This window comes from Balaenoptera borealis (genome assembly GCF_965194805.1).
Source record: "Balaenoptera borealis genome assembly, chromosome: 1".
Classification (NCBI taxonomy): Eukaryota; Metazoa; Chordata; class Mammalia; order Artiodactyla; family Balaenopteridae; genus Balaenoptera; species Balaenoptera borealis.
This window is the reverse complement of record NC_138860.1, coordinates 116,331,773-116,345,484: the sequence shown is the minus strand read 5'-3', so window position 1 is coordinate 116,345,484 and position 13,712 is coordinate 116,331,773. Positions and strand designations below refer to the sequence as shown.

The window sequence follows — 13,712 nt, the reverse complement described above, 5'->3', positions numbered from 1 at the left end:
ATGTACTTAAAACACATTTGTTGGCCTTCCATTGTTAGCACTGTTAGCTTATAATCTATTTGCAGAAAAAAAGAACTTTAACAACTTAACAGATATGAAAATATATTTTCACTATTCAGAGACTTATAGAGTGACAGTTTTCAAATACAAAATTGACTTCTCAAATAGGAGTCAAAATTGTTTTGTATTACCCTTTGAAATTCTGATTGAGAATCCTTGTGAAAGAGAATTTTCCTCTGACTGACTGTCTCAATCCCAGAAAGAAATTGTATTGTTTCATATAACAGGTATTCAATTTACATATTTTGAGTGAGTGAATGAACAAACTTGATTTTGATACAACAAGCTTGATAAAACCAAGTTTTATCAAACCAAAATTAAGATTTTGATAACTGAAAAGTTTGAAATTTTCCTAGATATGAGCGATAAGATTAGCAGTTCAGCTTTAGGACGTTGGGTTCTGAAATCATTTTCACAGGTTCCTCAGGTCAAAGATCCCTCTCCCCATTGATACTGCTTTCTGTTTGGCTCTTGTTCTTTAATACCTAACAGGAAACAAGCAGCCAAATCTAAGCTATCTGAAATTCTGAGGTAATAAGTCATATTTCGTAGCCACATTTTCAACATAGTTGAGAGTTTATCCCTATGTACATCAAGTTGTTATACTGAATGTTTATTTAACTACTTTTTATGACACAGCATTATTATTGTCATTATGAGCAACAGTCTTAATATTCTGCTTACTGAACTGCCCCAAGACCTGTTATGTATAGAGCATTAAATATGCCTGGAAATGTGTGCTTTTTAGGTCCTTTCAGTTTAATTTTGTTGGCAGTTGCTTTTTTTTAAATTTTATTTATTTATTTTGGCTGCATTGGGTCTTCGTTGCTGCGCGCAGGCTTTCTCTAGTTTCGGCCCGCAGGGGCTACTCTTTGTTGCGGTGCACGGGCTTTTCATTGTGGTAGCTTCTCTTTGTTGCAGAGCACGGGCTCTAGGCATGCAGGCTTCAGTAGTTGTGGCACGCGCACTCAGTAGTTGTGGTTCGCGGACTCTAGAGCATAGGCTGAGTAGTTGTGGTGCACGGGCTTAGTTGCTCCACGGCATGTGGGATCTTCCCGGACCAGGGCTCGAACCCGTGTCCTCTGCATTGGCAGGTGGATTCTTAACCACTGTGCCACCAGGGAAGTCCCGGCAGTTGCTTCTTAGTGCAGTCATTATGCCTGCAGTCTCTAATTGTGTTTTGCCACCATTAATTTGCTGTTGACTGTGAAATTCAAAGCACATCCACACCTGATGTATTTCTACAAAGTCTGTGCTTCCCTCTGTAGTAACACTTATTATTGTATTTGCCTTACCCATTTCCTTCTGTCTTTCCACAAGAAGATTTCAGTAAGAGTATATGGTGTATCCTCTGGTTAGTAGTTACCTATCTATTGTGTGTCTATTGTGACTTCTTGTAGTCCTTATTTGTTTGATGTTTCAGTGGGTCTGTTTTTTTGTTTTTGTTTTTCCTTTTATTTTCCTCACTGTCTGGTTCTTGGTTGTACTTCAGATCTTTGAATAGATGATGAGATTTTACTGTATTGAAACTCATTTTGACTGACTCAAGGATATTTCTTCTAGTCTCCCTTTCCTGGTGATGATGAAGAGGAGGTCTTTGACAGTATTGTAAATGATGAAGTAAGGTATCCAAGGTTCTTATCTACAGAAGCCATTTCAATAATGAGAAGGGTAAGAATTAATGATTTATAAGACTACTGAAATTTTTTTAAGAACATTTCCCAGTAGAATTTTAGAAGTTGTTTTTCAGTTATAGATGTTGCATGGTTTAGACAAACACATACCAAAAGAAACATCTAAAGCTTTGCAAGTTATGAGAATCCTTGTCAATGAGTCCCTGGTTTTATATTAACTTTCTTCCTTTATATTGTGTTAGTTATTAAGAAGAAATCCTGAGCGGCGCCTTGGAGCTGGTGAAAAAGATGCAGAGGATGTAAAAAAGCACCCATTTTTCCGAGTAAGTATGAAAGTTTAAAATTTTTTATGAAACTATAGCAATTAGGAGTAGGAAACTAAACTGGTCATTTTATATTTTGTAATCCAGCTAATTGATTGGAGTGCTCTGATGGACAAAAAAGTAAAGCCGCCGTTTGTACCTACAATTAGAGGGCGGGAAGATGTTAGTAATTTTGATGATGAATTTACCTCAGAAGCACCTATTCTGACTCCACCTCGAGAACCAAGGATACTTTCAGAAGAGGAGCAAGAAATGTTCAGAGATTTTGACTACGTTGCTGATTGGTGTTAAGTTGCTACACACTGTGAAACCAAGCAGACTGACTCATAAGAAGACCTCCTAAAAATAGCAACCCTTCATTTGCTCTCTGTGCCAACAAAAGCTTCTGAGTTTTTTTTAAACATATGAAGATGTGTTTAAAAATACTATTCTAATACCTTCTTGAAAAGTGGCTTTTCAATGTATTTTCAACGTAAATCTGAACACTGGAAGCAGTTTCATGGAGTTTAAGCTGAATGAACATCGGCCATGAAAATCTATTAGAAATGAATACTTTTGGATCAATAGTCTTATTTTTTAAAAAAAGAAGAAACAAAAAAAAAAAACACTCTTCTACAGTCCCTAGCTTTGCTGTACTCCTGTCTTAAGTGGAAGGAAAATTAATCAGTTACCTTTCCTTAGCTGTATTTTACAAAAAGAGGAAAAAAGGGCTTGGGATGCTATTACTATTCACACATAGTATGATTCTGTTTGAATAAGGCAAATGCTCTTATTTTTGTAAAGAAATTACTGTAATATCAAAAAATGTAGTTTGTGCACATTTTGGGGCTTTTTTTCTTTAACAGAATGAGTTGATGTCTTGTATTATAAATTTTCAATATTTATTAGGAGAAAATTTTTATTGCCTTATCTTTACCAACCATTTAACAGAGCCTCATAGCTTTCCAACAGAGCTACTTGCCAAACAATTATGTTTATTAAACCAACTATGCTGAAACAAACAGAAACAACTAAACATCTACATTTACTTAAAATTTTAAGAATGAGGACTTATGATCAGCCTGAACCAAGATACTGTTACCTGTATGCATTCCCAAAGTCTAGATACTCAGTATGTTCAGTCATACCTTCTTCCCAAATCAATGAACTGATTACTCCTTTTTTTGATATTGTACATTTATCAACCTAGTTCATCTTGTTCTTGTGTCTACTGTAGAAGGGAACTATATCTTTGTTAAAACATAGGGATTATCATTGTATACATGCTGTGAACATGTATATGTGCAAGTTGTAATGTATTCTATGTTGTAGGTTTATTATTTAATTTCACCACTTCATCACTTTTGTACAGTGGCCAAGCAGACACCTCAGACTCCAGCATTTACGTTAAGTGCATTTGTACATTTTAGGCCACTGGATCCAGATTTTATATTGGCAGTTACTGAGGGCAAAAGCAATATTTTATAACAGAATGTATAAATATTTTTGATAAAACAGTCTATATTTTATAAAAATTATTATAACACTAAAGCTGTACCTCAAAAGTCTCAAAAATAATTTGATCAAATACTTTTTTACAACTCTTCAGAGGATCCATGTGTGGCTTTTTAATGCTCTTATAGATAGGAAAGTCTTTCTGCAAGCCATGACTTTTCTACTTGCCTGGAGTTTTGGGTTTTTTTGTTTTGTTTTAATTGTTTTCCCTCCTAGTCTATGACTTTATTGTTTTTCCCTAGTTCAATAATAACATCTTTGATTCTGTGCTTAGCATGTTAGGGCCATCATACCTCAGGAATAGCAAGTTGTTAACTAACCATACTGAGTTAACCATTTAATCACTATGATCTCATGTCTTAAAAGTTGTTCAAGTTTAAATCCTATGAGAAAAATGAAAGCACATTGATTTATAGAGAATTGAGCTTAAAACATTTATGAATATTTCAGCCTTGCCAGGGTGTGTTGGCATGTTTTTGCTGTACTCTGAGAACAGTTAAAATTGTTCAGAGATAATTTCTGTTTCCTTACAAATTGATTATTACCCATGATCCTTTGGGGGAAAATCTTATAGGAAGAGGGAGCAGCAATATGTTGTTTAAAATTCTTTTAAAATGCCAGTTAACTTCCTTGGTGAAGGACAGTAGAGGATCTTAGCTTAATTGTCTGGTTTTAATTTAAACAGTGTTAATACAACATTAAAAAAAACACTAAATGCTTTTGAGGTACAGTCTGCTCACCTTTTCTGGTTCTCAAATATGCATAGAAAGCAATGTCTAAAATAGGCGTTTAGCATTAAAAACTGACATAGCATTTTGTAACTACACAGTGTACAGAATTTTTTTTTTAATTGAAGTCAATCACTAAAAAAATTAGAGGGCAGGGTATATTCACACAATTAAGCTGAAGAAAGCACTAATTTTTTCTGTAGTTTTAAAAATATATATATTTTAGTCAGATTTAAAATTTTTAAACTCTATAGAGTGTAAATATATTTTGTTATTACTGTATGTGTAAGTGACTGCTCAAGCACTTTGTAAGGAAATTAAGATATTTTAGAATGGTACACTATGCATTCAAATTAAATGTGCCTTTATGTCATTTTAAGAAAAAGTGTTTTGCAGTCATAAATTACCACAAATGCACAAATTAAAGTTTATTAGATTGTAATTTGTAACTTTGTTTTTAAGTATTATTTCCTTTTGGAAACTTCCTATTGGTCAGAATATGTATTAGCTTTCCTAGATTCAAGATCTCAAAGACTAGTTAACTTTAGTTAGCCTTCTTGCAGGTACTTTTTGTCCTGGGGAAGGGCAAAATCATTAAGAGTCAAACCAAATTGTCTACTTCACTGGTAAAAACCAAATTGTCTACTTCACTGGTGGGGAAATTTTGCATTCTGTTCCTGTAAGTTTAGTAGCATCTTTCATTCAGTGGTTACTTATGGGATGTCTTCTGTGTGGTAGACACTAAGGATAGAAAGGTGATAAAAAAAAAAGCACCAAAGTCTTCATAAATGAAGAATGGTAAACATTAATGCTAAAATGCAAGCACCAGTACTATATGTACTTTTCTCTTGTTTGAGAATAACTTATTCAATTTTAGAATCTGACCTTTCAGAAAATCGGTAAATGAAAACAGAATACTAGCCATTTTATAGTCATCTTTTTCAAAAATTACAAATGGAGTATTTCAGAAATGTAAAAAGAACCCTGCTATCTCTGTGACACAGATTAAGGTCATAATGTAATCACCATTGTATGCTGACTAGGTGAAAGCTGCATTATAGATTCAAATCTAACAAAATTTTTACAGGTGCTGCTGATCTTCCCAAAGCAACTGAGGGTGAGTATGAGAAACCCAAAAGAACAAATGCCAACCCATGGATCATATTTTTAATATAGAATTCTTGTTTACCTTCTAGCTATCTTTTGAGATCTAGTGTTTCTCTGAGATATAAGCTTTATATGTATATACATATATAACTATATGTGTTTATAAATATATGTATGTAAATATATACATATATAAATAGAGGTAAGTTTGTAAAGTAACTTCTAAGTGTCAAAAATCTTGCGTAATTTCTTCTAGTATCTTGACTAAGTAGAAACTCTCAGACATCCAGTACGAAACATAATTTGAGTCATTGCTGGTCTCATTAAAGATAAGAGTGGTCTCCGGCAACCCCTCACCCCAAAGTAAGCAAACAAACTTCAGCATGAATCTGCACACACTAGGGCTTCAGCACCTAAGAGTTAGGGAATATCCAAGCACGAAAGTGAGAATACTCAGAGGTTGGGACGGAAGCTCAGTCCACAGATTAGGCCAGAGAAGTAGGAAGTTGGAGAGGATAAGAGCCAAAATGGCAGGGAGCTGACTTTGGAAATGCAGACATCCAGAAGAAGTGGAGTTGCCAAGGATGGATTTCTATAGCAATACCATTATGAGGTTAACACACCTTGGAATTGCAGTAGAACTTATATGTTCTGTGCTAAAATTCTCTAGAGGAGCTCAAGTTCTACTTTGCAGATCACTCTCCATCTACCCGTAGAATCAAATACTTTCTCAATGAAAGCTTTCCTGGATGGAAATATATAGGATTTCAACAGGTTAAGATCAAGTAATACACTATCACAGATCACCAAATACATGAGAGACAGCAAGTTATCTTGAATGAAGCCAATAAAAATAGTAAATATAGACAGCCCCTCCAAAAGATTGCAAATATTAGAATTCTCAGATACAAAATTTAAAATAACTATATAAAAAAGTTTATATACCTAAAATTTACCAGGATAAATATGTAAAATGAAATTTGAAAGAAATTAACATTTTTAAAATCCAAAAATTAAAAAAATATATAAATGACCAAATTTGAAACTCAGTGGAAGCATTACAGCAGATTAGGCAGGTGAAAAAAGAACTGGAGAACTGAAAGATACATCTGAAAAATAATCCCAAGTAAATCAAATAAAGAGATAAGGAAATGGAAGATATCAAAGGAAGGTTAAGAGATACGGAAGATGGAAGGGAGACACAATTGGAATAAATGGAAGAGAGGCAATATGTAAAGACATAATGGCTGCAAATTTCCCAGAGAAGAAAAATATTTAATAAGTACAATATTCTCCATACAGAATAAATATAAATTTATGCATAGAATCATTGTAGTGAAACTGCAGACCACAAAGACAACATTTTGAAAATACCCAGGGAGAAAGGAAAGACTAACAGCTAACTTTTCAATAGCAACAATAGAAGCAGAGGAATATTGTCTTCAGAGCACTGGAAAATAAAATGTCAGCCTGAAATTGTGTAGGACGTAAAATTTTTTTAAGAATGAAATCAATTAAAATATTTTTTAAAGGAGGGTTTATGATCAAGGTCCTACTCTAAAGGAAGTGCTTCAAGAAAAAAGAAAATGATCCCCAAAGATGATCTAAGATACAAAAAAGGCTTGTGAGCAAATAAAATGGTAAACACTTAGGTAAATCTAAATAAACCAAATCCATACATAGAAGCCTTTTTTTTCTATGTTAAGTCAACAGAAAATCTGAACAACAGATGTAAGAAAATTGAGATAGAGAAGATCAGAGCTAAAGTATTCTATTGTGTTGTTGGGGTGTCTAGGTCTTTTCTGTTTTAACATCTTTATTGGAGTATAATTGCTTTACAAGGGTGTGTTAGTTTCTGCTGTATAACAAAGTGAATCAGCTATACATATATCCCCATATCTCCTCCCTCTTGCGTCTCCCTCCCACCCTCCCTATCCCACCCCTTTAGGTGGTCACAAAGCACCGAGCTGATCTCCCTGTGCTATGTGGCTGCTTCCCACTAGCTATCTAGTTTACATTTGGTAGTGTATATATGTCCATGCCACTCTCTCACTTCGTCGGGGAAGGGTAAGCTGGGTGTCAAGGTATTGATTAACTTTAGTTAAATGTACAATCATAAAATGTCAAGGATATTCACTGAAAGAATATAGTGTGTATAAATTCCAAACCAAAGGTAACATGGTAGAAATCTAAATGTATAGCAATGTAAATGGAGCAGACTCACTAGTTAAAACCAAGATACAGATTTTTAAAAGGAAATCTGACTTTATAATGTTTACAAAAATATGTACGCAGAGAAGTTGAAAGTAAAAGTAGGAGGCAATGTGTATAATGCAAAAACCAAACTAAAGCTATGGTAGCTCTATTTAATATCAAACAAAACTGATTTTAGACCCATCTTGAAAAAAATGTGTCACTAAGAGTAGAGTGTTTCTACACAATGATAAAAGATTCAATTAACCAAAAAGATATAATAACTCCAAGCATATATGTATCTAATAAAATAGTCTCTAAATACATAAAGCAAAAATTCTTAGAGCTACTTTAAAAAACTAGCAAATATCCATCAGGGTGGAAGAGTTCAACTCATTATTGGACAATAGACTTTCTCATCAGCAAAGATATAAAATGTAGAAGAAAACAATAAGCTTGGTCCAGTGGACGTACATAGATTTCTGCCTCCAACAATTAAGGGATTCCACAGTTTTTTCAAGTACATATGGAGCATTTACAAAAATTGAGCCATAAAACAAATGGCAGAAAATCACAGAGTATAGTTATACCAATTATATTTTCTATCTGGTTAGAACAAAAAGATTACATATATGTATATGTATGTGTGTGTGTGTATATATATAAAGTATTTGAGAAAAAAATTTACCCTTTCAATAATGGAGAAAATGAAGAAATAATAGTAATCATTAAATACTTACAACTGAGTAATAGTAAAAACATTGCATTACATACCAAAACTTGAGATGCAGCAAAAGTGGTTCTTCCAGGGAACTTTATAAACTAACTACTTATTAGAAAAAGGAAGGTTAAAAATGGATCAAATTGTTCAGTTTAAGAAGATAGGAGAGAAAAAAGAAACCAATAAACAAAGTAAATAGTAAAAATAGTCAGTATAATAGAAACAAAAGCCAAAAGCTTGTTCCTTTAAAATGCTAACAAAGTAGACACAGCTCTGAAAAGATGAAACTAGAGAAGGCATAAAAAATACTACCTACTGTAAATGAAAATGCAAGTGCGAGAAAGAGTTTTTAAAATTGAAAGAAAATACTTTAACATAACACAAATAAATTTGGGAACTTAAAATAGTGGAGATAATCTTTGAAAATGATAAGAATACTAACCTAGAAAGAAGTTAAAGACTGAATAATCTCATAACAATTAAAAAATTAAAAGCAGAAGTTAAAAGTCTTTCCACAAAGAAAACACTGGGTCTGGATTGCTTTACAAGTGAATCCTTCCAAATTTCAAGGAAGAAATTATTTTAACCACATAGAAAGTTTTTGAGATAATGGGGAAAAATTATATTTTCTAGCTCATTCTATGAAGTCAGTATAATCTAGATAACAAAATATACAAGAAGAGTATGTTACTAGCAAATTTCACTCATGAATATGGATATAAAAATACTAAACAAAATATTACCAAGTCAGATTCAGTGATGTATGCAAAAGACACTTTTTTAGCAAATTTGGCTTATCCTGGTAATGTAAGGATGGCTTAATATTAGAAAATCTGTAATTGTCGTTTACCATAGTAACAGATTAAAGGAGAAAAAGTAATAGATTTAGAAAGAGCTGATCACATTCTTGCTTTAATGGGATGGGACAGAGTTGGTTAAACTGACAAGTGGTATCTATAGTAAAACAACACAAGTAACTAAAATCAATAGCATCATCCCATATGAGGAAACATTCTCTTTAAAACTGGGGAATAGGACTAGGATGCCTGTCATTACTACTTCTTTTCAACATTGAACTCCTTTAATATAAGGGTTAAAAGGAGGATATAAAATGGTTATTATTTGCAGATGATATGATTATCAACCTGCAAAACTCAAAAGACTACAATTTGCTAGCAATCATAGTTTATCCAAGATTCTGGTTATAAGATGAAGATATAAAAGTCAGTGACATGTCTGTGGACCATCACCAAATAATTAGAATACATAATATTTAAAAAACACAACTTTTACATAGCAACAAAACTATGTTACCTAGAAATAAATTTAACAAAAGATGTGCAAGACTGGTTTTGTTTTGTTTTGCTTCTAATTCTTCACTGGGAGACATTAAAGAAGACCTAAGTGAATGTAGAAATATCCCATCTTATGATGTGATGTCAAGTGCTCCTCAAATTGCTCTGTAGATTTAATGCAACTCCAATCAGAATCTCAACATTTTTTTATAGAACTTTACAAGCCCACTCTAAAATTTATATAGAAGAGCAAAAGGGCAATAATAGTAAAGAACAGTTTAAGAAATTCCTGAAGAACAAAGAGGAGGAGAGGGAATTTGCCCTACCACATATCAAGAATTGTGAAAATGTAGCAATTATTGTAGAATTGGTACATATTACAAATGGAGAAAGAGAGCCAAGGGGTAGAACTACACATATATGAAACTGATACATAGAAGAAGCAATATGTTAATTTAGTGGAGAAAAAAGAAAATGTTCCATAGGGAGAGCTAGGAAAATTGTTTATCCATATGGAAAGGGAAAAAGAATTTCTGTGTCACACCGTCATAAAAATTTCAAATGAATTAAATAAAATGTCAAAAGTAAGACTTAAAACTTTTAAAATATATCTAGGAGAAGAAAGAACTAAAATGTAAGGAACATTCATAAATTCAACTAATAAAATTCAAAATTTCTGTTTATCAAAAGACATCATAAAGTAAAAAGGCAAGTCAAAAACTGAAAGTAATTTATTTCCATCACATGTAAAAGAGAAAGAATGATAGCTAACATAGATTAAAAATTCCTGAAACTCAATAAGGAAAACAATGGGAAATTTCAAAAGATATGAACGGATATTTCACATGGACAGTAAACATGCCCAATCTCAACTGTAGTTAGAAACTACAAAATCAAGACCAATTGCACACATTCAATTGGCAAAAATTTTAAATTCGCACCATATCAAGTCATGGAGATGGAGTGGAACAATGAGATCTCATGTAAATTGCTGTGAGGAGTATAAAGAAATACCCACTCTGGAAAAACAATTTGGTATTGTCTTGTAAAGCTGGACATGATACCCAGCAATTCCACTTGAGTACTGTATCCTGAAGAAACTTTATACATATGCACCAAGAGTCATGAACAAGAATTTTCCTAGCATTATTTGTAAGCAAAAACTGGAAACAACCCAAATGCTCATCAGTGGAAGAGAACGGTTTAATAAAATATAGTATAATTACACCATGAAATATTATAGGGCAATGAAAATCAACTGCCCTTATAGTGAACAGTACAAAAGAGCAAAATGTGTGAAAGAAGCTAATTAAAGACTGTATGTATATAGCCTGGTATTTTTTAAAACTTAAAAAACTAAGCCAAACTAAACATAAATGTGATAAAACTTTGCTTTTTTTTTTTTTTTTTTTAAAGCAAGTAATTGTTGAACGAAAATTAAGATGGGGTTATCTGATGAGACGGAAGAATATGATAGTGGTGGGGAATACCCTGACAGGTAGAAGTTGCTGGTAGTACTTTAGGTCTTCAGTTTGGGTGGTGATTTAATCAGTTCAGTGTATTAATAAATCATCTACTTGTCACCATCTTGAGTCCTCACTTTTCTCCTTTTCCACCTTAAATTGCCGTATCCATCATACTCTCCCACGTATGTGATCCTCAGCTCCCTGCTCCTTTCCTGCTTCTTTGTACAGCCCTGTTAAACTCCCACCCAAATCCCTGTTAAATCTATTTCTGCATCTGAACAACCATGCCGACTCATCTCACTACCATGAAGTGCGTCAGTACTAAATTTCCTTAGTCTAGTGGTTCTCAAACTTTAGGGTGTATCAGAATCACTGGAAGGATTTGTACGTGGGCCTCATCAAGCAGATTGTTTGTTTGTTTTGGTATTGAGTTGTATGAGTTCTTTATATATTTTGGATATTAACCCCTTATCTGATACACGGTTTGCAAACATTTTCTCCCATTCTGTAGGGTGCCTTTTCATTTTGTTAGTTGTCTCTTGCTGTGCAGTAGCTTTTTAGTTTGATGTAATCCTGCTTACTTATTTTTGCTTTTGTAGCTTGTGCTTTTGGTGTCATATCTAAAAAATCATTGCCGAGACCAACGTCAAAGAGCTTTTTTCCTATGTTTTATTCTTGGAGTTTTATGGTATTAGGTCTTATGTTTTAAGTCTTTAATCCATTTTGAATTAACTTTTGTGAGTGGTGTGAGAGAGGTCCAGTTTCATTTTTCTGCATGTGGTTGTCCAGTTTTCCTAACACCATTTATTGAAGGGGCTATCCTTTCCCCATTGAGTGTTCTTGGATCGCTTGTCAAATATTAATTGACTATAAATGCAGGGGTTGGTTATTTCTGGGCTCTCTATACTGTTCTATGTCAATTTTTATGCAAATGCTGTACTATTTTAATTACTATAGCTGTGAGTACTGTTTGAGATGAGGATGTGTGAATGGCTTTGGTTTTGTTGTTCTTTCTCAGGTTTGCTTTGGCTATTCGAGGTCTTTTGTGGCTCCAAACAAATTTTTAGGATTTTTTTTTTTCCTGTGGAAAATGTCATTTGAATTTTGATAGGGACTGCATTGAATTTATAGATGGCTTTGGGTAATACAGATATTGTGTATAGAAACACAACTGATTTCTATATGTTGATTTCACATCCTGCAACTTTACTGAACTTGATCATTAGTTCTAATAGTTTTTTGTTTCAGTCTTTAGGGTTTTCTTAAGATCGTATAATCTTCGAACAACAATTTTACTTCCTCCTTTCCAATTTGGATGCCTTTTTATTTCTTGCTTGACATTTTTCTCATTCCAATTTTGATTGCATGCTGATTTTGTTGTAGCTTTATTTTCCTTTACATTGGAGACAGAAATACTGTCTTTATGTGAAAGGAATAAGTTTGTCCTCCAGCATCAAAACACATTGCTATTCTTAAATTGAGATTAGGTTTAACTGATGGGCTAACATCTAGGAACTATGTTGTAAGAGATGGAGTAGAATGAGAGACAAGACTAGTTACAAAATTTATTTTTCTTCTTTCTTGTGTGTGTGTGCATGCCAAGTAGGTATTTGTATAAATTAAATACCTATTTGGTGTTGTCAAGGAAATATAATTATGTAGAGTAATTTGTAAAATACCCCTCCTCCCTTCAAATAATCAGCACTGTGTATCTCCTAGGCATGAACACACATAAACAGAAAGCCAGAAATCCAAGATATGAAGATCACCATCTTGGCACTGGATTTTCTAGGGCAGTTTAAGGGTTCCTATTTTCACTGACTTTTTAGACCTTGCCTTTTTTTTTCCCCTTTCTACTCAGATCTACTTTATTCACTTGCTTGTCATCCTATATTAATCAGGTCTCTGACTTGAAACCATTGAGTGCTTGTGACATTAGTATTACCATCTTTTTCTATTTTTAGAAGTAAAATAGTATATTTTAAAACTTTAGTCTTCCATATATGGTCTCATTTAATCCCCAAGACTACCCTATGAAGTTGGTGGAGTGAAGTAAGTTGCTCCAGCTCACACAGCTGCTAAGTGGCAGAACCAGAACTATGACCCTTTCCTTGCCCAGTGCCTTTTCTGTTACACTACAAACTTTTTGTTTAAGTTGGTTTTAAATTAGACCAGTCAATAGTTAACTCCCCCTGAAAGTAAGATGAAGACAGAATAAAGTTAAAACTCCCCTCTCCCTTCCCCCAGGAATACTAACTACAATCAGTGGTATTACATCTTACTGCATCACATCGGGAGATAGTAATCTCAAATTTTTCCACTAAGTTTGATCACTTGGTTAAGGTGGTGATCATCAGATCTCTCTTTCTGAAGATACAGTTTTACCCTTATAACTAAGAGACAATCTGAGGTAATACTTGAGATCATTTTATTTCCAAACAACCTTCCTCGCAATACTCATCTGAGTAAATTATTACACTGGGAGTTGAAAAATAATTTTCCAACTCTAGTATTTCATCTACATGCATTAGCTGCCATTCTTGTTTTTGTTTTTTTTAAGCTTTCCCTTTTTCCTCGTAACCTCACTTTTTTTTTTTTTAATTTGAGTATCACTATGGATGCAAGGACTTTTTAAAATCATTGTGTTATAATCCATTACTATTACTGCTTTTTTCTTGGATGCTTAAATTG

General features: G+C 33.4%; 1 protein-coding gene across 3 annotated transcripts in view; it reads left to right on the top strand.

Annotated features, from left to right (window-relative positions):
* Nucleotides 1-2,664, top strand: part of PKN2 (protein kinase N2) — a 127,262-nt gene extending 124,598 nt beyond the window's left edge. For all 3 annotated transcript variants that reach the window (XM_082383308.1, XM_082383306.1, XM_082383307.1), the window contains 3 exons: nucleotides 1,624-1,731; nucleotides 1,937-2,017; nucleotides 2,105-2,664. In XM_082383308.1, the coding sequence (XP_082239434.1) occupies nucleotides 1,624-1,731; nucleotides 1,937-2,017; nucleotides 2,105-2,308 (393 nt within the window). In that variant the 3' untranslated portion in view covers nucleotides 2,309-2,664. The remainder of the gene's footprint in view (nucleotides 1-1,623; nucleotides 1,732-1,936; nucleotides 2,018-2,104) is intronic.
* Nucleotides 2,665-13,712: the final 11,048 nt, after the last annotated feature.